Source organism: Apodemus sylvaticus, chromosome 8, assembly GCF_947179515.1.
Source record: "Apodemus sylvaticus chromosome 8, mApoSyl1.1, whole genome shotgun sequence".
NCBI lineage: Eukaryota > Metazoa > Chordata > Mammalia > Rodentia > Muridae > Apodemus > Apodemus sylvaticus.
Window position 1 is genome coordinate 60,496,108 of NC_067479.1, and position 26,142 is coordinate 60,522,249.

General features: G+C 45.0%; 1 protein-coding gene and 1 pseudogene across 2 annotated transcripts in view; one reads left to right on the forward strand and one right to left on the reverse strand.

The window, feature by feature from the left end:
* Dpysl2 (dihydropyrimidinase like 2) overlaps window positions 1-26,142 on the forward strand; it is a 107,162-nt gene that overhangs the window by 20,795 nt on the left and 60,225 nt on the right. Inside the window, exon 1 of one of the 2 annotated variants that reach the window (XM_052191127.1) lies at window positions 22,884-23,232. The exons of the other annotated variant lie outside the window; for it this stretch is intronic. Within the exon in view, the coding sequence (XP_052047087.1) occupies window positions 23,194-23,232 (39 nt within the window). The 5' untranslated portion in view covers window positions 22,884-23,193. Of the gene's footprint in view, window positions 1-22,883; window positions 23,233-26,142 lie in introns of those variants that run through there. 2 annotated transcript variants of the gene reach the window in all.
* LOC127691376 (protein S100-A11-like) lies at window positions 6,587-6,883 on the reverse strand (annotated as a pseudogene).

Below are 26,142 nucleotides of genomic sequence, written 5' to 3' on the forward strand. Positions count from 1 at the left end.
ACACAAGGCATGTGTTATTATTATGACATCTTCAAGCAAAGTAAGGCTTACTGATACTCCTTTCATGTCTCTAACCACCCCCCTGCACCCTGTCTGCCCTCATGTCCTCCCCACACTGTCTCTTTCATGTCCTGCATGGGTTTTTCCCACCCCTGACTCTTCTCTATTTTCATCCTCTCTTAGTTTCCTTCCTAGTTTCTTGGCTTTACCCACACTTAGACCTCTCTGTATATTATGGTCTTGGAACCAAATATGAGGGATAACATGTGGTTTTGGGGGTTGGGTCACATCACGTAATATTATGCTTTCAGGATCTATCCATTTTCCTTCAAATTTCAGAATTTTATTTTCTTTATAGAAATAAATATAACGTTATATTCTTTACAGCTGACTGCCATTTCACTGTGTAGATGAATTACAGTTTTAGTCTTCATTCATTAGTAGATAGTCATCAAGGTGGTTTCTAGTTCCTTGCTGTCACAGAGATGTACAAGCAAATATTACTGCAATAAGATATGGAGTCTTTGGTTATCAAACTATAAATTATATATAATTTATAGTACACACACACACACACATACTGTTTTGAGACACACACACACACACACACACACACTGTTTTGAGACAGGGTTTCTATGTGTACCCCTGACTGTCCTGGAGCTCTCAGTAGACCAAACTGGCTATCACAGAGATCCGCCTGTCTCTGCCTCCCCAGTGCTGAAATTAAAGACATACTACTGTCTTAGTTAGGGTTTTACTGCTATAAACAGACATCATGACCAAGGCAAATCTTATAAAGGATAACACTTAATTGGAGCTGGGTTATAGGTTCAGAGGTTCAGTCCATTATCATCAATCCATTATCATGCAGGAGCATGGCAGCATTTAGGCAGACATGGGACTGGAGGAGCCAAGAGTTTCACTTCTTTTTCTGAAAGCAGCTAGGAGAAGACTGGCTTTCAGGCAGCTAGGATGAGGGTCTTAAAGCCCACACCCACAGTGACACACCAACTCCATCAAGGCCACACTAACTCCAAGGCCATACCTACTCCACCAAGGCCACACCTACTCCAACAAGGTCACACCAACTCCAACAAGGCCACACCTATTCCACCAAGGCCACACCCACTCCAACAAAGCTACACCCACTCCAACAAGGATACACCTACTCCAACAAGGCCACACCTACTCCAAAAAGGCCACACCTATTCCAAAAGGCCACACCCACTCCAACAAGGCCACACCTCCTAAGAGTGTCACTCCCTGGATTAAGCATATACAAACCATCAAAACTACCAATACTGAGCCAGCTTTTACTATTTTCATAAGCTGTACACCACTATCAAATACTTACTAAGCATTTCCATCACCTCCCACCCCTACCAAGAGGTCTGTTTAACCCTCTTTCCTCTATTGGTGCCTCAGCCAGGGGCTTCTCTCTCTCTGAGCATAATGTTTCAAAGGCCACCCTGCTGGGGATTTGTTTTGTATTTTTATGGGAATTTGTATGTCTGCTGTGGGTCCCTGTCAACAGTTGTTTTTTTGATGGTCAATAAAGAGCCAGTGGCCAATGGCTGGGCAGGGGACAGAGGCAGGATTTCGAGGATTTCCAGAGAGGAAACACAGGACAGGGAGAAGGAGAATCACCAGGGCAGAAAGAAGGAAGAGGATAAAAACACGAGAGCTATAGAAGACAGAAAACCAACCATGTAAAAATCCTGGAAAAGTGGCCCCAGGGCTCCTCCTCCATTGGGTCTGGGGTATCAGAGATAAAGTATAGATTTTAGAAAGTAATAACTCAAGAATACTGGGGCAGCAGGGTTGGGGAGTGTGTTAGCCACATGGAGGTTCAAGGGTGGCCCAATGATTGAGCTAGCTAATGCATATTAAAAATAATGTTGTGCATTTACATCTTTCCTTTAGGGACTCCAGAGCATTGGGGTGGGTGGACTGTGCTGCCCCAGCTGGGAAGTGAAAAACAGATCAACAAATTACCACTTTACCACCTGTGCAATGTGTGTCAGTTGTCCATTACTTCCTTCAGGGCTGAACTACATTGTGTGAACATACATGGTTGTATTACTATGTGACAGAGTTCAGTCTGAGAACTATGTTGCCAAGTAAATGGTGTTGTGAATAAGAAAGCCCCCATAACCTCATTTATTTGAATTCTGGCACTGTTTGAAAGGATTAGAAGGATTAGGAGGTGTAGCCTTGGTTGGAGTAGGTGTGCTTTGTGGGAGGAAGTATGTCACTGGGGATGGGCTTTGAGGTTATAAAAGTGCACACAATGCCCAGTTAGTGCTTGAGCTCCCTCCCTGATTCTCTTTCTCCCTCCTCCCCTCCCCCATGGCTGTGGACCAGATCTAAGCTCTCAGCTAGTGCTCTAGTGCTGTGCTGGCCTGCCTGCTCCCAAGTTACCTACCATGATGATAAAGTACTGACCCTCTGAAACTCTAAGCAAACCCCCCATTAAATGCTTTTAAAGAAAATAAGAATTGGCTTGGTTGTAGTAGCTCTTCACAGCCATAGAACAATGGCTAAGATACCATGTGAACCTGTGATTTTGCTGTTGTAGGAATATTATAGAGTAGTATTTCTATGAGCAACTTTTCCTCATTACTCAGGATAAGAACAGTGTGAAAGATAGCCTGATTTGGGCTGGTAGAACTAGTTAGCATAGAATACTTAAAAGCTGAGTATTTATTTCTCATGGTTGTGCAGCCTGGATGTCTCAGACTATATACCATCATGACTGGGTTCTGGTGATGCCATTCTTCCTGGTTGCAGGCAGCCAGTTTCTTGTATCCTGACACAGCATTTAGAGTACATGCTAGCTCTGTATTCTCTTTTTAAAATGAGGGTGCTAACTCTGTTCCTGAGGGCTCAATCCTCATGAAATAATGACCTATCAAAGACCCTCCCTCTAAATACCATTTCATGAGAGTTGAATCTTAATAAAATAGGAATCTGAGGGACAAACATTAAGTTCATAATATTAGGGTTTTGGGGGGTATATAATAGTTGAAGCTTTTAGGTAAGGAGCTGAAATACAGTAAAAACTCCTACAATCCCAGTACTGAGGAAACTGAGGCAGGAGAATTATGAGTTTGAGGACAGCCTGGGTGACATTGTGAGACCCTGTGTCAAAAAAAGAAAGCAACAGTAAGGAAAAGTTAGCGTTTACACTTTATTTATTTATTTATTTATTTATTTATTTATTTATTTATTTATTTATTTATTTATTTGCTGTGTATGTGTATTGTATATGGGCACAGGCCTATCACTGTTGTGGAGGTCAGAAGACAACTTGTGGGAGTTAGTTCACTCCTTTTATCATGTGGATGCTGGAAATAAAACTAAGTCATCCAGCTTGGTGGTAAGTGTCTTTACCCACTGACCACAATACTGTGTTTTTGTTCTGTTTGTGCAAAACAGAATGTAAGATTTGGATTTTGGTTTCAGTGTAGAAACACATAGGTCATTTTATGAATTTGGATATGTCAGTTATTTATTTACATGAGCTAGTCAGATGATATTATTAACTTCTGGACATTGCTGTGAAGTGAGCATGCCAGCATCTGCTGCCAGTGCATTATGTCAACAGGAGGAATGTGGCTGGTGCCCGCACTGCATCCCGCAGCACTGGTGAAACATGTTCTCAGTGGTTTCTCCCTGTTTGAATTATACATGCTGTATGGGTTGTATGTTTTGAAAAGTAAATTTTAGGTGGGTTGGGAATGAACAATGGATTTATGGAAGGAAGCAAACTATGTTTGAACAAGGGGGAATTTGGAATTAAGTTTAACAAAAGCAGTAGAGACGCAAAATCTGGTTAACATATACTAGAGAAAAGTGGTAGCTGTCACTCTGAGTGTAGCCGCGTGAATGAAAGATGACAGCTAGAAGGATGTTGTTGCCTCTCGACCTGGGCCACGAATGGGCCTCTAGGGATTGGGGGAAAGTCTGGTAAATTTGATATCTTCCTAACTGAATATGTGAAGGCTGGGATCTGAGATCTGTAATGAATACACTTTTGGTTGGTTCTCTTTCTTTTTTCTTTTTCCTTTCTTTTGTTTGTCTGAGACAGGCTTTCTCTGTGTAGCCCCGGCTGTCCTGGAACTCCAGACTTATAGACCAGGCTGACCTTGAACTCAGAAATCCACCTGCCTCTGCCTCCTGAGTGCTGAGATTAAAGGCTCAGGCCACTACCCAGCTGGTTCTCTTTCTTTAGCCAAGGCAGGGTTTGAACTCACAATCTTCCTGTCACCTCTATCACCAACCTCAGTGTTGACATTACACATAATTACCGTCATACCTGAGATTACATGCATCTTAGTGCTTGCTTACAAAGATTTTGTGGGGCTGGATCTGTGATTCTACCTTAGCAGGTAAAGTTCTTGCTGTATAGGTGTGAGGACCTGAGTTTGATCCGCAGAATTCTTAGTTTTGATTTGTTTGTTTGTTTGTTTTAAAAAGCCAGGAGCGGTGGAGCATGCTTCTAATCCCACGAGGTAAATGAATCTCTGGCCAGGCAGATCATTAAGAGACCCTGTCTCAAGAAGTCAAGGTGGACAGATCCTGAAAAAATGACAGCGAAGGTTGTCTTTTGGCTGCTACACATACATGTACACACATGCACCTGTGCACACATGAACACACACATATAAATAGATAAAAGAGATTTTTTTGTGGGAATCTTTTAAAAAACAAAACAAAACAAGGAGTTTATTTAGGTTTACCGTTCCAGAAGGCAAGAGGTTGGAGTGGTGGAGTGGCAGGCTGGCAGTACCAGGGAGCTGGATGGTTATATTTTCTTTATATATAATTTAAAATACTTTTAAATGTAAGCATATTTTGTTCATATTCTTCCTCTCCTCCAAGCTCATCCAGATCCTCTCGTGCTCCCCACCCATCCATGTTTAAGTTCCTTATCAAAATTCAAACCACAATTCCAATATAACAACAAAATACCTCAAATCTAGAAAGCAAAATACATTATCACCCAAAAAGAACAAAACAAAACAAAACAGCAACAACAACAACAACAGCAGCAACAACAACAACAAACAGGTCAGTAAGAGATCCTATCTCAAAATTCAAAATGGATAGCTCCTGAAAAATGATAGCTAAAGTTGCTTGCTGGCCACTACACACATATGCACACACATGCACTTGTACCTACACACACCAGCACACACACACACACACACACACACACACACACACACACACAGTGGAGTCCATTATGTGCTGGTCAACTTCTTAACATGAGGTCTGCCCTGGACTAGTTGATATTACCCAGTGTCACTCCCGTTGGAGAAAATTGATTTTTCCCTCTCCAACAGGTATAAATGATAGTTTGGTTGTTAATTTTTACCCTAGTTGCTTGGTATGCATTCACTCACTCACTCACTCACTCACTCACTCACTCATTCATTCACTCATTCATTCATTCGCTCATTTTTAAATGTAATGATATAAAATATAAGAAAATAAGACAAAAACTAACAGATCATAATTGTACAAAACAAACCAACAGAAGGACAAGAGCCCAAGAGAAGGCCCAAGAATCAGAGACTCACTCAGGAATCCCATAGAAACACTAACTGGAAGCCGTAATATGAGCACAGAGGACCTGGTGCTGACCTGCACAGACCGTGTGCACACTGCTTCATCTCTGTGAGTTCATACGAACTTTACTCACATTTATTTATAGCGCCCATTTCTTAGTGCCCCCATCCTCTCGGACTCTTACACTCTCTCTGCCATCTCTTTCCCTGAGCGCTAATGGGAAGGATTTGATGGAGACATCTCATTAAGGGCTGCATGTTCTAAGGTATAGTTATGGGTCTCTGCATTTGTTAACATCTGCGGCAGAGGAAGCATCTCTGATGGCAGCTGAATAAAGCACTGATCTATGATTATAGCAGAATATATCATTAGGACTCATTTTATCCCTATATTCTTTTTCCTTCTCCCCCCTTTTTAGACCAGTGCTATTCGGTTTTACCCTAGGTCCTTGGGCCATCTAGTCTGAGGTCCTTGGTCACCCAAGCAGTATTGGGTCTGGGCTCCATCTCATGGAGTGGCCTCAAGTCAGAGCAGTTATTGATTGGTTACTCCGCACTTTGTGCCACTATTGCCCTAGCACATCTTACAGACAGGACATCATTGTACTTAGAGGGTTTGTAGCTGGTTTGGAGCTTACATTTCTCTTTTGACAGCCACGCAGAGTACCGTTCTGTGCCGGACACACTGGAAGACAGTGGTGAAGGTTCTGTGTAGACCCCAGCTTGACATCTCTCCATCTATGACTTGTGTAGGTACAGTCTTCAGTGTCATTTTCTGGAGAGCAACCTATAGTCTTCACAATAGCCTGGCATTTTTGCCGATTTCTATGGGATCTGTAGAAAGATTTTTCTAAGTTGATTTTTTTTTTACCTTTAAAAAAATATCATTGTTTTATTTTTGCTAGCAGGCATGGGTTGCATTTTGTGGTAGGTGTGCTGGGCTCAGTGCAGGTACAGATTGGGGGTGTGTGGAGAAGGTGATGACTTGGTGACTGGAAGAGAATGGAGAGGATTAGATACGCTTCTGGCAAGTTCAGAGGAAGGAGTCACGGCATGCTATAGCTAAGTCGTCAATAAGGTAGAGAAACTCTTAGAAATCTAGCTGTCCATCACTATTGAGGTCCAGCTTCTTCATCCTGTGGTCAAGGACACCGGGGTCCTTCTGGTTCTTCGTGAAGGCGGCCAGCTCTGTGTTCATGAAGGAAAGCAATTCGGTTTTGGAGAGCTGACAACTGTTTCCATCCTTCCCACTGCACTTTCGGAAAACAGCAATCAGGGATTCGATGCATCTCTCCATCTCTGTAGACATTTTTGTCAAGTTGAGGAGAGAGGTCCGGCTGCGATTGCAGCTGACAGTGGCCAGGACAGGAGGCCTAAGTTAATTTTCTAATGCATGACTTAAATTAATTTGGGGTGGGGGGTGAGGTAGGGTTTCTCTGTATAGCCCCTGCTGTCCTGGAACTTGCTCTGTAGACCAGGCAGACTTTGAATTCAGAGATCCATCTGCCTCTGCCTCCCAAGTGCTGGGATTAAGGGCATGTGCCACCACCTCCCGGCTACTTAAATAAATATGTTCATAATTAAATTAAGGGCTATAGAAATTGTAGGTAATTCTTGTTGATCTCATTATTGTTATATAAATATTTAGATAATTAGGGCATTATCTTTAATCTCTCGATCTTTGTCTATTCACTGCCCCACGTTGATGGGTCATCTACTTGGTCTGTTTGTACAAAAGGGAACGTGACATTTAGACTTTAGTCTGAGCATGGGGACACACGCGCACACCAGTTTTCTAAGATGTGGCCTTGGATCTCTGCTTTCCACTGAGGTAGAGCCAGTTCTGGGCCAGCTGCCCCAGAGGCTTCAAGGTCAAGGCAAGTTCAGGATGAGGCAGAAAGGGGCCTCACATGCTAGCATTTGTGAGATTTTTTTGGAGGCAGGGTGGAGATTTTTGGGTCACATTTGTGTGTAACTTTTAGTATTGTTAATGTAAAATTTTGTAAAAATGACTTTGGGCTTTAAAAGTGTTTTAAAGAAGTTTGCGTTTTGAAGACATTTAATGTTAAGAGAGTTTTGGCGGTCATGCTTGGTAACAGTGCACAGCTGAAGTATATGGAAGTGCTGGGGAGTAGAGGCAGAGGATTAAAATAAGTTCAAGGCTATCAGAATCTGCACAGTGAGTTCCGAATCATCTGGGAAACACAGTAAGAAAAAAAGAGAGAGGAAGAATTGTGGTCTGTGTGTTCTTCACTTAGCTTCCCTGATGGTTGACGTTGTAACTACCTCTCACTCTCTGTCCCTCTGCTTTGCCCAACTATATAGTTTTTCTGCATCACTTGAGAAGCTGCCGGTCTGTTGCTCCAGCCTCGTTTAACTCTCCAGTGTGCATTCCCCCAAACACAAGCACGTTCTTCTCATGACCAAACTAAACCATCAAAACTGGAAAGTCACGACTGAGAGGGTCCCACCTTCCACCCGGGGAGACTCTGTTAATAGCACACTGTTGTTTGCTGATGTCCTTTGGTGGATCCACTGGCCAAGACAACATTTGCATTCAGTTCTCATGTCTCCCTGGTATCTTCAAGCTGGAAAAATTCATCTTTGCCTGACCTTTTGACTCCAGTACCTAATGGAGATTACAGGTCACTTAATTTGTAGCCTGCCATTTAGGTGAAATGTATCTGGTGCCTCTTTGTAATCTATGTGCTTATCTTTAAAGCAATTCCAGGTCTCCTCCAAGATCTTCCCATATCATGGGGTACAAGATGTCAGTGTGTCCAATTACTAGCCAGCCTAATTGTGGGCACTGGCTGTAGTGGGGCTGCCAGATACAGCTGTAAAATTAATTAGTAAACATAAGCTTATTGGAAAAGTGTATCACCAGCAAGATACATGCTAGGATGTCCCAGTGATCCATGTCCCAACACGAAAACAATGAGCAGACAACTGAGTGTAGGAAATCTGGAAGAGTTCTGGGCACAGCAGAGGAAGAAGAAGCTGAAGGGCAGGCTGAGGAAGACCACAGAGAAAAGCGGGGCAAACGTGAGAACCTGTGCCACGCCCTCCTGACACACACTCTAGCTGTGTGGCTGCTCAGAACGTCCCTGTGCCCTGGAGATGGCAGTTCGTGTGGCTCGTAACTAAACCTAGAGTGGTCTTGTTGACCTAGACTTTGTCACACAGGCAGAAAGGCCTCTAATGTTTCTATGCCGTGGTGAACATCTTGACTCAAAGAGTTGAGGCCTTCTTAAGCTCTTCTCCAAACCAAAAAACAGGACACTTTGCAATTTATTTTGTGAATCTTGACAGTATGCCTTAATGTCAAAACCAGGCCGACACTTCTAGGAAAAAAATGTCACAGGCCAGCATTCCTGATGAACACAGATACTTACAAGCACCCTCAGCCAAATTCAACCTCGCTTGGTTGTACAGCGCAGCAAGGTGGGATTTGCTTGGGGAATACAGGGAGGTTTTAGCTTAGGCACACCAACCTACAACATGCAGACAAGGCAAAAAGAAAACCATACATAGCCATCTGAGGAAATGTGAAACAGTGTCCAACAGTTGTTCATTAATAAACCATCTCAATCAAGCAGGTATAGAATGTGTCTTAGAGCTGGGCAGCCATGGTACATACTTTTAATTCCAGCTCTCTGGAGGCATAGGCAGGAGGTTTCTGAGTTGGAGGCTAGCCTGGTCTACAGAACAAGTTCCAGGACAACCAGGGCAGGCAGAAAAACCCTATCTGGAAAAACAAACAAAGCAAAAAAGATGTCTTAGTTACTGTTCTACTGCTGTGAAGTGACACCATGGCCAAGGTAACTCTTTTTTTTCATGGTTTTAAAGCTTTATTGTAGAGAAGTAGAGGCCAGCCATGACCACTCAGAGGCCATGGTCACGTGGTGGAAGGGGGGGAAGTGAATGGGGAGAGAGGGGAAGCAAGGGGACAAAAGACAGAACAAGAGAGCAAGAGAGTAAGAGAGAGAGGAGGGGGAAGCAGCCCCTTTTATAGTGGGCCAGCCTACCTGGCTGTTGCCAGGTATCTGTGGGGAGGAACATACCTGGCTGTTGCCAGATGACTGTGGGGGCAGAGCTGACCAAGGCCCCTAGTTTTCTCATAAAAGAAAGCATTTAATTGGGGCTGGCTTATAGCACCCACTGAAACGCTTCCTCCAATGCAGTCATTCCTCCTAATCCTTCCCAAACAGTTCATCTAAATGGTGACTAAGCACTCAAATATATGAGCCTGTGGGGCCATTCTCATTGAAACCGGCACAGAGGATTCTGTTTCGCCACAGTGAAGGCTGTCCATGTTCACTCACATCTGGGGTAGGGACGAAGCTGAGTGATCACAGGACCCTCGCTATGAATGCTTGAGGACCTTAGTCTTAACTCCTAGAACCCATATTACAAAATCCACTCATGCATGGCGGTGTGTCTAATGCCAGCATCGTGGGGAGAGGGTTGGAGACAAGAGGTAAAGACAGTTAGACAAGGAAAAGAAGGAGGAGCTGCCAGTATTACTCTGGGTTTTCCAAAAGAACAGAGCCAATGGATAAATTGTCTCTGTCTGCCTGCCTGCCTTTCTATCTATCTATCTATCTATCTATCTATCTATCTATCTATCTATCTATCTATTATCTATCCATCCCTATATGTTTATCATCTATAGCTATATGACTTTACCCACTGAGCTATTTTATGGTCCATTTACCCTCAATCTCAATTTTTTTTTTAAAAAAAATAACTTCTTTTTTTTTTTAGACAAAGTTTTACTATGTAGTCTAAGTTAGTCTCAAACTTGTGACCCTTCTGCTCAGTCTCTCTAATACTGGACAAGCATGGATCACATGCCTGCCTTCAATCGTGTTCTGGTACACCATAAAGTATCCTTAAAAGGAAATTTAGAAAACAATTCCATTCATATGAGCCATGGAACAATACAATACGTCTGGATATGCATGACCAAAGAAGTGAAAGACACGTACGTTGTGGTGTATTGAAAATTACAAACTATTCCTAAAGGAATCAAGGAAGACAAAGATGGGCTGGAGAGATGACTCAGTGGTTAAGAGCACTGACTGCTCTTCCAGAGGTCCTGAGTTCAATTCCCAGCAACCACATGTTATGGGATCAGATGCCCTCTTCTGGTTTGTCTGAAGAGAGCAAAAATAAATAAATAAAATAAAAAAAAAAGAAGACAAAGATAAATGGAAAGGAATTCCATGCCCATTTTAAAAATTAGTATATTCTTGGCAGGGGAGATGACTTAGTGGTTAAAATGCTTGACCCCCAGGAGGATGAGGACTGGAGTTTAGATCCCCAGAAAACCAGATAAATGTTGAGTGGGTGTGGCTAGCCGAAAACCTCTGAAGGTGAGAATGGGATCTCTGGAAGAAGCTGGATAGGGAGAGTGGCCAGATCAGTGAGCTCTGGGCTTGATTGAGAGACCCTGCCTCAATACATAAGGGAAAGAGCAATGGAGGTGATTCCAATATCCTTGGGCCTTCATGTGCTTGTGCACAAATGTGCGCGTGCACACACACACACACACACACACACACACACACGCGCGCGCGCGCGCAAGAACACACACACACACACACACATGTAAGAACACACACACACACACACACACACACACACACACACACACACACACACACACTCAGGAAAACTTGAAAAAAGAAAAACAAGCTATCCACATCACCAATCTAGTAACAGCCTAGTGTTTCCTTCAGATCCTCTTGGTACTTTTTACAGAAATAGAAACTAATTTAACTAATATGGAACCACCAAAGAACATGACTAATCTAAGTGTTTTTGAGCATGAAGAACAGATCTGGAGGCATCAAAGCTCCTGACTTCAAAATATATCAACCGCTGTGGTGATAAGTACGGGTAGTAATGGCTTAAAGACAGAGGTGCAAACCAACTATATCCCGTGCCCAGAGGTCAAATTGCGTCTTATGGAGGTGAAGGCCAGGGGGTGGAGCACTTGCCCAGAAGCATGAAAGTCAGGGTTCAGTGCCAGCACTGTAAACAAATAAACAAAATCTCCCAAACCAACCACCAACACCAGTAACAACCTTTATTTAAAAAATGGAAAGAGAGCAGTGCAGTGGTGGTGCACGCCTTTAGTCCCAGCACTTGGGACGTAGAGGGAGGTAGATCTCTGATTTCGAGGCCAGCCTGGTTTATAAAGCCAGTTCCAGGACAGCTGGAAGGGAAATCATGTCTCCCAAATGAAAGAAACAACAACAGCAGCAACAAAACAAAACCAAAAGATGAAAAGAGCTAAGGCTCCCCACCCCACGTGTGCAGCTAATCCTTGTGGAAGGTGCTGAGAACTCACCCTGGAGGGAGGTCAGGGGCCAAGAGTATGGGGAACAGCAGCACCGCTCCTTTATTCTCTGGCAGGAATCAAAAGCAGAACAACCAAGTCGCAACCAGTTTAGGCAGGGCTTTTTTTTGTTTTGTTTTGTTTTTTGGTTTTTTTGTTTTTTTTGTTTTTTTACAAAACGTTATACACTCTTGCTAGGTGATCCAGTGAAGTGACCCTACCCCTTGATGGGATGAAACATATGTCCAGACAAATACTCTGAATGGAAATGTTTTCAGTAGCTTTGGTCATGATTGCAAAACCTTGGCAGCCACCAAAATGCCTTTCTTTTCTAAAGATTTGTTTTTTAAATTATCTTAATGTATACGAGTGTTTGCCTGCCTGAGTTTATGTGCATGCAGAGCTCTCAGAGTACAAGAGGCCATGGGATCCCCTGGGCCTGGAGTTACAGGTGGTGGCCAGCCATCGGGTGGATACTGGGAACTGAGCCTGGGCCCTCTTAACTGCTGAGTCCTCTCCAGTCCCAAGATGGATGTCTTTCAATAGAGAAGCAGATTAGCAGTTTATCCTCCCACTAGAATAATTAGTGATAAAAGTGCTATCAGGCTGCAAAAGGGCATGGAGAGCCCTGATCATGTATTGCTGAGTGGAAAAGGCCAACTTTGAAAGGCTACTTGGTGTATGACTCTGATGATATGATGTTCTTGAAGAAACAAAGCAATGGAGTTAGCAAGAGGATTGGCTACCAAGGGTGTGTGTGTGTGTGTGTGTGTGTGTGTGTGTGTGATAATCTGCAGAGTGCAGGGGACTTTTTAGGGTCATGAAACAATTCTATATGATACCAGAATGGTGGATAAATGTCACTGACCTTCATAACTCATAGACTGTAAATTCAGAGTAAACTTGCTGGGCATGGGAATGTATGCCTATAATCCCAGCACTTGAGAGGTGAAGGCAAAGGCTCAAGAGTTCAAATTCTCAGCCACATAGTAAGTTGGAGGCCAACCTATACCATCTACCATCCTGTTTCAAATCCCCGAACCATGGCAATGAGGAGTGAACTCTAATGTGAGCTATACTTTTTAATTAATAATGTGTCCAAGCTGGACATGGTGGCTCATGCCTGTAATTCCAGCACATGGGAGAGTGGAGATAGGAAGATCACCACTGGTTTGAGGCTAGCTTGAGAATAAATTCCAGGTCAGCCTGGTCTTAGAATGAGACCTTGCCTTAAATTATATCTATTTAGGCTCATTGGTGGTAACACGTTTATTACAGGACAGAAGATGCTAATGTGTTTTTTTTTTAAGATTTATTTATTGTTATATGTAAGTAGCTGTCTTCAGACACTCCAGAAGAGGGCATCAGATCTTGTTAGGATGGTTGTGAGCCACCATGTGGTTGCTGGGATTTGAACTCAGGACCTTCGGAAATCCAGTCACTGCTCTTATCCCTGAGCCATCTCACCAGCCCTGCTAATGTGTTAATAAGAAAAGAAACTGTGTATCTTGGGGGAGGACATATGGGACACTTGTTACTTTCTTCTCAGTTTTTCCTGTGAATTTAAATGCTCTTTGAGTTTTAAAACAGGGCATCATAATATATAATAGCACACTGTAACTTACCTTTGTTTATTTAGTGGTGTGCATGGACACTAAAAAGCTAATAGTTGCCAGGTGGTGGTGGTGGTGCATGCCTTTAATCCCAGCACTTGGGAGGCAGAGGCAGAAGGATCTCTGTGAGTTTGAGGCCAGCTGTTCTACAGAGTGAGTTTCAGGACAGCTAGGGCTATACAGGAAAACTCTTTCTTGAAAAAAATAAAAACAAAACCAACCAACCAAGCAAACAAAAAGTTAATTGTTGTTGAAAGAAAGTAGATAAAGTCAACATTTAATTGTCATGGCCATGTCCCTTAGGGTAAAGTCTACAAAGTAGTCCTGAGGTTGACCAGTTGATCACTCTATGTTTGATCTCTTTCAATGGAGCAGGGGAAAAAGCCAGTTGTCATGGCTTGAGAAACTAATAGGAATGGAAACCGAGGATGTGAGGACCGTGGGAATAGACTACACCTTACCAGAGTGGAGCCATGAACAAAGGGCAGTGACAGGGCATTAATAGCCAATGAAGACCCAGAGCCCAGGCTGCTGAGAGAGTGGGAGCATTTCCACAAGTTCAAGGAAATAAAAAGTAGAGAGGAAGAGGCCGAGATCCAGGAGAGAGAAGGAATGGGAACAGATACAAATTCTGGAACAAACCTTGGATGACCAACCTCTTCCTGTCTGACTGTAGGGAAGAAGAGAACTGTATTCTGGAATGGTACACACCTGTAATCCCAGCACTTGAGTGGCTAAGGCAGAAGGACCAAGAGTTCAGGCAAGCTAGCTATAATGGTGAAATCCTGTCTCAGATAGACCAAATGGGGCAAGGGAGGAAGGGTAGGTATGTGATTCCATCCCAGAGACTTGGTATTATCCAGTCCGTATCACTTTCTTGGTGAGCTCTGGCCTTGTTTGGTGGAAAGTGAATTCCCCAAGGCCAAGATTGAGCATGAGCCACAAAGATGGTCAAGTCCCTTTAGCTCCTGAGAGATGGGGGCAGGGTGACAGAATCAAGGACATCTATCAGGCCGAGTAACAAAAGGATGGTGTGCAGACATTAGGCCACGGGGTCCTCTTGGGAATGAAGAAGGGATTCTTTCACTCTTGATAACATAGAGAGGGAATGAGGGCTCAGACAGCTCTGAGAATTGCGAAGCAAAGTCACTGAGGTCATGAGAATGAGGGAGGGAGGGGACGGAGGAGAAGGCATTAAGGAAGAAGGGGAGGAGACAGAATGTGTATGTATGTATTCCATACAGATTTAAAATCTGGACATTGTGATTGTCCTAGGGTCTTACTGCTGTGAACAGACACCATGACCAAGGCAACTCTTCTAAGGACAACATTTAATTGGGGCTGGCTTACAGGTTCGAAGCTTCAGTCCATTATCATCAAGGTGGGAACATGGCAGCATCCAGGCAGGCATGATACAGGAGGAGCTGAGAGTTCTACATCTTTATCTGAAGGCTGCTAGTGGAATACTGGCTTCCAGGCAGCTAGGATGAGGGTCTTAAAGCTCAGCTCCACAGTGACACACCTATTCTAATAGGGCCACACCTTTTTTTAAAATTTTTTTTAAAAATTTATTCGATATATTTTTTATTTACATTTCAAATGATTTCCCCTTTTCTGGTCCCCCACTCCCGGAAAGTCACATAAGCCCCCTTCCCTCCCCCTATCCTCCCACCCACCCCTTCCCACTTCCCTGTTCTGGTTTTGCCTTATACTGCTACACTGAGTCTTTCCAGAACCAGGGGCCACTCCTCCGTTCTTCTTGTACCTCATTTGATGTGTGGATTATGTTTTGGGTATTCCAGTTTTCCAGGCTAATATCCACTTATTAGTGAGTGCATACCATGATTGATCTTTTGAGACTGGATTACCTCACTTAGTATGATGTTCTCCAGCTCCATCCATTTGCCTAAGAATTTCATGAATTGATTGTTTCTAATGGCTGAATAGTACTCCATTGTGTATATATACCACATTTTTTGCATCCATTCTTCTGTTGAGGTATACCTGGGTTCTTTCCAGCTTCTGGCTATTATAAATAGGGCTGCTATGAACATAGTGGAGCATATATCCTTATTACCTGCTGGGGAATCCTCTGGTATATGTCCAGGAGTGGTATATATATCAGGATCTTTCGGAAGTGATGTGCCCAGTTTTCGGAGGAACCATCAGACTGATTTCCAGAGTGGTTGTACCAATTTGCAACCCCACTAGCAGTGGAGGAGTGTTCCTCTTTCTCCACATCCTCGCCAACACTTGCTGTCTCCTGAGTTTTTAATCTTAGCCATTCTGACTGGTGTAAGGTGAAATCTCAGGGTTGTTTTGATTTGCATTTCCCTGATGACTAGTGAAGTTGAGCATTTTTAAAGATGTTTCTCCACCATCCGAAGTTCTTCAGGTGAGAATTCTTTGTTTAACTCTGTACCCCATTTTTTTAATAGGGTTATTTGGTTTTCTGGGGTCTAACTTCTTGAGTTCTTTGTATATATTGGATATTAGCCCTCTATCTGATGTAGGGTTGGTGAAGATCTTTTCCCAATTTGTTGGTTGCCGATTTGTCCTTTTGATGGTGTCCTTTGCTTTACAGAAACTTTGTAATTTTATGAGGTCCCATTTGTCAATTCTTGATCTTAGAGCATAAGCTATTGGTGTTCTGTTCAGGAACTTTCCCTCTGTACCGATGTCCTCAAGGGTCTTCCCCAGTTTCTTTTCTATTAGCTTCAGAGTGTCTGGCTTTATGTGGAGGTCCTTGATCCATTTGGAGTTGAGCTTAGTACAAGGAGACAAGGATGGATCAATTTGCATTCTCCTGCATGCTGACCTCCAGTTGAACCAGCACCATTTGTTGAAAAGGCTATCTTTTTTCCATTGGATGTTTTCAGCCCCTTTATCGAGGATCATGAGGGCCACACCTTCTAAGTGCCACTCCATGGGCTGAGCATATACAAACCATCACAGTGATAGCAGTCAGTGTAGCCAGAATTTTGCTGCTGTAACAAATAGACCTCAGGTTTTATGACTTTAGCATAGGTGTGATTGGTAAGTGCCTCAGGTGGGTACTTGCATGAAAATCAGTTTAATTTGGGTGAAAAAAGTCTAAAAAAATCCCTCTATCACTCTAGCTATGTCATAGGGCTCCCCAGACACATGGGGTGAGAGGTACCTTGGTTGGGCACAGCAAGCATAACATGTCTCCCGTGCTGCAAGATCTCTATTGGCAAAGCGTCACTCCCTGATTAGAAAGGGTGTGAGAGACAGACTGTCTTACTTCAGGAGAGGTTTGCTCTCAGACATAGACACACGCTGTCAGTGTTGCTTTATGAAATGTTGCTGTGGGTCAATCTGGTAAGACTCAAGGTCAGAGGGAACAAGCAGAGGGAACAGCAGAGGCTCTGCTGTCTTGCATGCAAAATGTGGGCCAGATTCTGGTAATTCTATAATTCAGGTGAATAGCGAAGATTGAAGAATGTTGGGGCCAGTGGGGGATTTCTCCATCTGATTTTGTGCATTGTGCCCTGAATGTACAGCTAGACACACCCACTGTGCATTTAGGTCTCCACATGCCTTTGAGGTGAATGTTATTCTTCCAGTGGGAAGAAACACTGAGCACGTTTCCATTTCAACTTTGGTGTCCATCTGTGCTGGTTCTCATGACAGGAAGTCCAGGGCTGCCTGGAGAAACTGGCTTCAGTTGGGGGTGTTTGGGGGAGAGATAAGGCAAGAAAGGGATGGATTTGGGGGATAAGGGAAAGTGTTTTGGAGTTGGGTCAAGGATAGAAATAAGTGAGACACAGATGGTAGGTAGATCAGCCACACCTTCCTCCCATACGAGGCACGGCCCGGGTTCTACAAACAAGTCCTTTATCATGAAGACAACAGGCCTGCTAAACTATGGGGTTCTTGGATTTGAATATTTCTCTTGCTTCAGCAGGAAGCTGTGCTTTACTGAAGGCCATTTTGTGCCTTACTTTCCCCATCTATGTGATAGGATGCAAAAATACACCTGGTAGGGCTTGGGGAAAGATGAAAGATTTGTGGGTTGGTTTTTTTGTTTTTGTTTTTTGTTTTGTTTTTGGTTAATCTGGGTTTTTTTTTAAAGGTATTGAATTTGAACTTTGCCAGTGCTGGGGATCAAATTCAGCTGGGAAAAAATTGCATTTCTTTTGGGCCAACTCCCCCACTAAGCCAGACCTGCACACGGAATATGAGTTCAAGCTCTCAGCACTGTCTATCAGTCTGTGCTCCATAGATGCATTTCCTGCCTCATTAGTTTCTCAGCAACTTTGCAGCGGATTGGATTGAGAGTGGAAATCTGATAAGCTGAAAGCCAACGCTAACACTTAGCCCTGTTTTGTAGAATGAAAGTGCAGGCCACATTGCACTTTGGGGAGAAGAGGGACGCTCTCAGTAGCGGTAAAAGCTTCCTGCTAGCTCATGTTTTCTTGGTTTCCTCCTTCAGAAATAGGTTTGGTTCTGTGACTCAGTGCAAAGAGGAGAATAATTGCTGCACCTGGCTGTGGAAGACTCGGGCCCTGAGGATGGAGGCAGGGTCAAATAATTTTGGTGGCAGACAGGCCCACATCCCTGAGACAAGTAACTTAAAAGGTCTCTTCCCAGTGCAAAGCCCACTCACTGCTACAGGATAAAGGAGTGAACTATATGCATACTCTTTGTTGGCCACCAGAGGGAAGACCTGAGACAGGAAGGTTTGTGTGTCTCCAGCAGGGACAGACACCTCAAGGACAATCTGTTATTTGCACATAACGGGGTACAGCGTGGGTCATTCAGGGACCTTTGGGTGGTATCTGTGCTACCTGGAGGCTGGTTCTGTGGAGTAGCCCAATTTCCTCTGTGCCTAATACCTGTCTGGCCTCATGTAGCTAGGGGATCTTCAGGACCCTTTCAGAGCCCAAAGGGGGCAGTTCATGTGGACACAGTTCTGGTAAAAACAGTGTATAACTGTCCTGAGGATCCTCACTGGGCACCACCCAAAAATGCACCCATGGAAAGTGGTATTCGGGACAGTCTCGTGTATGTCTGCTTCAATGTCCTTTGACAATCTGTGCCCTTTGGTTCCACAATCAAAAAAGCAACCATCGTGGCCGACACCCATCTGCAGCAGAACACCCTGGCCAGAGCTTTTTGATTTTGGCAATGCAGGATCCCTGCTCCTTCTCTTGGCTGCTGTGTCATCCTAACCTCTGCAGACCACATTGGAGTCTGCAGCTCTGGGCAACTGGCCGCAGTGGCGCAGGGGTTTGTGGTTTTTTTCTTGGCCACATCTAGGTTCCGATCTTCCCGTCAGCGTTTTCTTTCGGAGTGTCCCTTCCCTGCGACATTCTCAGTGTTGTGCTTCAAGCAGTGCCTCAGAAGCAGAAATGGTTACTTCAGCTTTCCACATGGGAGGGAGAATGAAACTAAGAACCTTGGGGCGCTGGGCCTGGACAGAAGTCGGACTGGGCAAACTCCTGAGGAACTGAGAGCTGCTGGTTACCCTGGAACATCAGAATCACAGCCTGCAGCGCACCACCCCACTTCCTGGTATAAGCATCTTATAAAGCCCCGGTGTGGTGTGCTTATCTCTACTGCATCCATCTCCACAGCCATCTTGAGTCCTCCTGTTGCACTCTTTATTAGGGTGAACAGTCAGCAAGACTTTGTCACAGGTTCTTAGTTCTGTGCACAAAGAAAGAAAGAAAAGAGAGTTTCTTTCCCCTCAGGCTTGGTGCTGAGTTGTACCACACAGTATAGGTAGCACATAGGACAAAGGTATGGGATAAGGGAGGGAGGACGAAGGATGATGGGGAGGAGGAACAGCTTCAGAGGCTGAGGGCAGGGTTACACAAGAGAGCACTTGCCCAGCAAGCCAAGGCCCTGGGTTACAGCCTTTATTCATCTGCTCTTCTCCAAAATATAATTTCAGAAACATATATTGATGGGAACCTTTTCCTAGGGGCTCCTGGTATGATTCTGATGTTCACTTAAAGATCAATGAGGCTACCCATCATATGGCATGGCAGTTTGCTAGGAAAAAAAAAGCATAAACAACACAGGCAGCTCCCCTGCCCCCATTCCCTCTTCCCACAAGAATAAGCATTTAGAGCAGAATTCCAATGAGGTTCCAAAGACCTGTGGAAAGGGAGCTGTGTGGCTGGCACCAAGGCCCAGCACAGTGACAGTGCCAAAAAAAAAAAAAAAAAAAAGACGGAGTGTGGTATGGGTTTTTTTTTTTTTTTTTTTTTTTTTTTTGGCATGGTGGTAATGTGGAAAAGCCTTTTGGTCTTACTTTAACAACGAAGTGGTAAAGCCTATTTATGTACCAATCATCAACATATCCTATGGGTCAGGCAGCGTGCTGCACGACATCTACTTTGTCTGAAAAAAAAAAAAAGCCCAACCAAACAAAAACCAGAAGTGAAAGAAAAGGAAGCACAATGTGCTTTCCTACCTCTTTTTTATTTTGGTAAGCTGGCCAGACCAGCAGTGACTCTGGGGTTTCTCCTGCCTCAGCTTCCTGAGTAGCTGCAGTTACAAGCCTGTGCCACCAAGCCCAACTGAAGGCCACTGGGCTCTGAGCACACAGGCATCACTGTACTATTGGGGTGTATCTTTTCCTTCTCTGCAAGGAGAGGTTTGCCTTGAAGCTCTGTGTCCCTGCTGAGTGTGCGGACTGTTCGGGAGTCCAGGGGGAGGGGCATGCAACTGCAGTGGAGGCTGCTTAGTCTCAACACACCCTTCAGCTTATCCCCCAAGACCTCACCAGATACCTGAGGTCACCAGGCAGGCACCATCTGGTGTTACCGTCATAAGGACTGTCTCCCAGAGACACCACTGCTGGTCCTCTCCGGGTGTTGGGTGAGGAACTATAGGGAGGTGGGATCTAGAAGAGACTGTGAATGCAGAATAGACAGATTTATCCTTGTTGTCAAACATTTAATTTTTAAACACCCAGAAGTCTGGCTGGAGACTGGCTTCAATATCCTATTCCCAGATAATGATTTCCTAGGAATTTTCCATTGAGTGTCTTCGTTCATCTTAACTGATCGGTCAGTATAGATGCTTCTTTCCCGCCCCTTTTATCTTTCTGCATTGAAATGAGCAGTGAGATTGCTAAGATATGCAAACTACAAGAATTTTCCTCCATTAATTAAAGTTGTGTTTTTTTTTTTTTTCCGGGGCCATCTATGTGCCAAATACTGTCTTAAGCTCCAGCCAGAGCAGATAAATCAGCTTTAACCTTCTGTGTCTGGACATTTATGGGCAGAAATGTCAATTATCATGGGTTAAAAACCTTGTGTGTATGGCTGTAGGAAGGAGCTTGACACTAATGAGATGGATAGATAGGACAAAACAAAATATTCTGTGGCAAATTGGTAAATAACAAGATGTATCTGAATCCATTAAGATCAAGAGCAGGAAAGTGCAGCAAAAACAAACAAAACATAACTAGAGGCTATTTTGTTTAAATTAATGTGAATCTCATTAACCTTGCCTGACAAGTAGTTATTTTCCCCTGTGATTTAATAGGGTCCTTCTTCTCCTTCTGACTTCTAGCTGAACCTTACAGTGGGCTTTCCTGGAAAAGTTTGCTTTATTTTCATCTATTCATCCATCCATCCACACATCCATCCATCCACCCACCCACCCACCCATCCATCCATCCTTCCATCCATCTATCCATCCACCCACCCACCCATCCATCCATCCTTCCTTCCATCCATCCTTCTATCCATCCACTCATCCATCCATCCACCCACCCACCCGCCCACCCATCCATGTATGAATGATACTGCCCAGGTAGATCTTGATCCTCCTTTCTCTGCATCCCGCGTGCTGGGATTATAGCGCCTACCTAGTGACTGACATCAGTACTTAGATATCAGCTTGCCTAGTTAGTGCCTATCATCCAGTTGGAACAGGACATGGGGACTGGCTTCTGTTTTCAAGATGCACAGCTTAAATCGGAACTCGAACTGGTTAAAAGTGAAGACTGCCTCATGATCCTCCCTCAGGGACTGTAGGTTTTTAAGGCAGGATTGAAGGGCGAATTTTACACCTCCTTTGAGACTAGAAAGGCAGAAGACTCCTACCTTGGCCAGGTGCTGAAAAGGCAACAAACAACAAACAGAAAAATCTGGGAAACACAGAGCCTCAGAATAATTCTGTCTTTATCCGGCTAATTCTTGCTTAGCAGGTGTGAGCCAGTTAAACAGATAACTCCCTTCCCAAAAGGGTGCCCGATGACCTAGATTAAGCAGTGTCCACATGCATTCTTTGATCTCAAGGTGAGAAGGTCAAAGCCATGCCTCAGAAGAAGTTCTGTAATCTGTCTGGAGAACCTTCCTCGTGTCTACCGAACCTGCTCTTCCCTTCCCTTTGCATTGTTAGGTTTTTAGCCTGGTTTGACACAGTCAAAGGCCCCCTGGTCTATTTTACCACTAGGGTCATTAAGGGAGGCCTGGAACACCCTTAGTGACTAGAGGTTATGTTTCTCCATGACTCAGTTTCCTCTTTCTGTGGGATGTAACCTCTTCTATCTCTTGGTATTGATCCTTCATAACCCATTTTATTGCTTCTGGCCTCAGGATATCCCAACAGCTTTTCTTCCCTAAATCTACAAGCCCTGTAACCACACAAAGAAGAGTCTTGGCGTGCTAGCCAGGAGGGCGGCCAGGGTGCTAGACTGGGCCCTTTTGCCCCATAGGCGCTGGCCTCCATCTCTTGTTCTTGGTAGCCAGCAGTCACAAAAACAGTTTGGGGGCGGGGCATCTGGTGCCCGGTAGCCCAAGACCTTCCCGGATGCTGCCCAGGTCCCTCCAGCCGGCAGTCTCCTGCCGCAGCAGCCGCTGCAGGGCGGAGGCCTCGCCTGGTGAGCAGGGCGGGGGAAGCCGCGGTGCAGTCGCGCGCTCGCCGCCAGCGAGGCCATTGGTTCTGCGCAGTCACCCCACGCGGGGCTGCAGCGGCGGCCTCCGCGGATTGGCGCGCGGGCAGGCGTGTGCATGCCGCCCGGGCTGTACAGAAACCCCTCCGTCGCGGGCTTGCGCCCCCTCCTCACCCTCCCGGGACGATCACCCCTCCATTGTGCCCTGCATTGCAGATGAAGCATCTGGGGCCGCTGCCAGCCTCACTCCCGGCTCACCCGCCCGGGCACACAGAAAGGGCGCGAAAGGCGCGTTCCCAGCTCGGGCGCACGCACCGCGCCCTGCGCGCACTGCAGCAGTTGCAGCCTGGGCTCTGCGCCCCGCCCCGTCAATCTCATTTGCATACCCCACGATTTTGGCCAATCAGTGAGCGTCTCTCGCGAAGCGGATGGCTTTTGCCTGGGAGGAAAGGGAGTGGCTGGCGGCGCATGCGCGGTGGAGGCCGACTGGAACCAAGGCTTTTATTGCTGTAGTTTATTTCCACCCCCTTCCCTCCTGTTCTCTCTCCCTCTCTTTCTTTTTTCCGCCCTAGCTGGATCTGTGTTGGAGGAGAGGAAAAGAGACAGAGGATTGCATCTGTCTCTTATAGTTTTGAAATCTCTTAATAGCAAGACCAGTTAAGGGATTGTATCTCTTTCCTGCAAATATAAATATAAATATATATTTTAAAACAAATCTTTTTTCCGGCTATTTTTGCTTGTAAGCTGTCCTCTTGAAATTACTTCCCCCGCCCCCCGGAGAGATGTCTTATCAGGGGAAGAAAAATATTCCACGCATCACGGTAAGTTTGGTACTTGGAAAAGGCAAGCAACCTTTTGTGACATAGAATATCTAAGAAATGTATTTTAAAGGAGGAGGAAAGAGACTCAACTTTTCCTTCTTGTTGCCAACGGAGGCGATGGTGGAGATGGTGGGGGTTGGGGTTGGAGATGTAATAACATTTATAAGGCACACAATTTGCAAGGCATTGAAATAGGCGCGAGAAATGCATGGAGGTAGCCTTGGATAGCGCGCCAGATCCGCTGTATCTTTCATTGTCAGCACGAGATGCTGCAGCGCTGCCCGCGGGGTGCAAGCAAATGGATGCCAGATTGAATATGCATGGTCGACTCTCTGATATTGTTCTCCGGCTGAGTCCGGCGAGCCTGGGATCCGGGAGCTTGGTGGTGGGGAGCTGGGAAAACAAATCCTCCCGTGTCTTCCGCCCCCTCCAGAAAGAGCTTTCTGGAGCCTTCCTCCTGCGAGAAAGAGCTAGTTCCAGCCCGGAGGCGTCATGACAGGGAGGGATGCTGGAAAGGGCTGGGTGAACCGGAATGATGCGGAGGGAAGGGAGGATCGGGACTCGATGATGAGCAGAGAAGGGCGGGAGCTTTTTGTGAACGCGGAGGATCCTAGGAACCTTCTGGTTTGAGGCTAGGGTCTTGGCAGGGTTTCCGGCTCGCTTTCTCGTCTTTTCTGCTCCTTCCGCCACCAGGGAGGCGGCCGTGGTGGCGCATACAAAGCGGGCTGGGCGGGTGGGCGCTGGGGACAGCAGCGAGCAAGCTCGCGAAGGTAATGGCGCTGGCTGCGACTCACGCAGATGGCCCGGCCGGTCCCAGACAATGATCGTGGTGGCAGAGGTGCGGTCCTCTTTCAGGGCCTCCATACCCGACAAGCACCTCTGTGAGGAATTCACGATGCTTCGGGGATGCAGAGGGTGGTGCCCTGCCCTCCTCCTCTCTTTGCATCTTTTACTGAAAAAAAAAAATCTCACCGGTCTAATTTTCTACATCCTTGGAGATTCCAGGCAGGGAGAAGCGCCAAGGAAATTCATTGTTATATAATGTTGTGCGATAGCACTGGCCAGTTTGGACCCAGGGATACGCAGATTCGAAGGCATCTCAAATAGGGAAAATGGATTTTAAGGCTGGATTTGAAGATGAGCTTTTGCTCTGCTTGTCTCTGGGACCCTGGGACCCCGGCCTCTTTTTCCTCAGTGCACAAGGACACACCCATCTGCAGGAGTAGGAATTGTTGCCCAGAGGAGGGGGCGTGTGCCTGGGGTTTCTAGCTTGGGCTGAGTTGTTCTTCGAGGGTGGGTGCTAGCCTTTTCTCAAGGTACCCCCAACCCCCAACCCTTGCGCGCAAATCCTCGGTACCAGATCCCAAAGGGCTGACACACCGGACGCAATGTTAAATGTTCATCGCGCTGGGTAGTGGGGGTGGGGAGATTTCCAGCAAACCTCACGATTTGCTGTTTTCGAGCATGATTAAGACAAAATCGTTTTGACAGTATGGAAGGGGGAAACTAGGCAACCAAACAAGACCACTTTTTAAACTAGCATTGCCTCCATCCTTTAAAGTTATCTAGTTCTGTGCCCAAGGACCTATTGGTTCTTCCTCTGTCACTGTGGCCAGCCTCTTATGTAAGAAGCCTTCTAGAAGGCTCTAGATTGAACAGACTATAATTCCGACCCCCTCCTCTGCCTGCTAGCTGGGGACTCTCAGTGATGTTTTTTGACAGGTATTGCTGTGAGGAAGGGAGGTAGTAAAAGGCAGGACTTCTTGCCTCCCACACTACAGACCATCCCCTCAGGGGAGAAAGGAGGAGTTCTTGCAGGCTTAAGCCCACGGTGCCTCTGTTTCCTCACAGTAATAGAATCTTGCTCCATTCACTTCAGAGAGGTTCCAAGGCTCTGGTCGCATGATATGAAGAATAGGTTTAATAAATTTTTGTTTACCCTCTTCATGTTGACTGTTTTCAAGGGCTTTTGCAGTGCCTTCACCTGAATAGATGATCCTACAGTGTAAAACTAAACTGATCTTGTTTTTCAATGTAACAGAAACAATAAATATTTTCCAAACCCAATAATGGCTACATTTATGCACAACTGTATCTTGTTTTCTTTGTTCTGTATATGAATCTTTTAAGGAAACTATAGTTTCCTTTTCTTGGTAGTTGCAAAATGCAAGTAGCCCTTGCTGAGATTGTATTTTGTAACAGAGTTCTGGGTTGACTCTTATCAAGATGAATGCTGCTTTGAAATGTGAATTGTAATAAATGGGCATGGGCTCTGCTTGCAAAGTTTATATCTATTCTGAAATAACAAACCTGTACATCCACCCAGCCCGAGATGGTGACACTGCAATACATCCCACCCACAATATTTTGGATAGCTGTGCATCAGAACAAAGCGCTTCTTTTATATGCTCTTGGCTTTCTCAGTTGGATTATCGTTTAATTTTTTTTTCATAAAAGTGGATCAACCTTCTGTAGTGGTATTAGACTTAAAATCCCCCATGTCTCTAATTTATCCTGAAGCTCTGCTTCTTACCTGTTAAATGGGTGTGTGTTTTTATCGTCCCTCCCTTGGCCACTGCACTGGCTGTGAATCACTGCACAGATAAATGAGCACGGAGTGGACAAGCAGAGCTGAAAGGTTGTTATGGCCAATGTTCCTGTGTTTGTGTAGCATATGCTATGACAACAGACTTTTTGGTCAGTTTTCCCTGACAAAAACTTTGCCAAGACATGACTTTCCTACATGTGGGTGGAATTTTCTTTAATTAATTAATTTTTTTTTTTCTAAAAGATGAGGTTTAGCCAAAAATAATTTCAGAAGCATTGTCTTCTTTTGCTGGAGTGTTTTGTATTGCCCCTTTTTGTTTTGGGGTCTAAGGTGTTCTTTAAAGGATGGTTGTTTAACAAGGG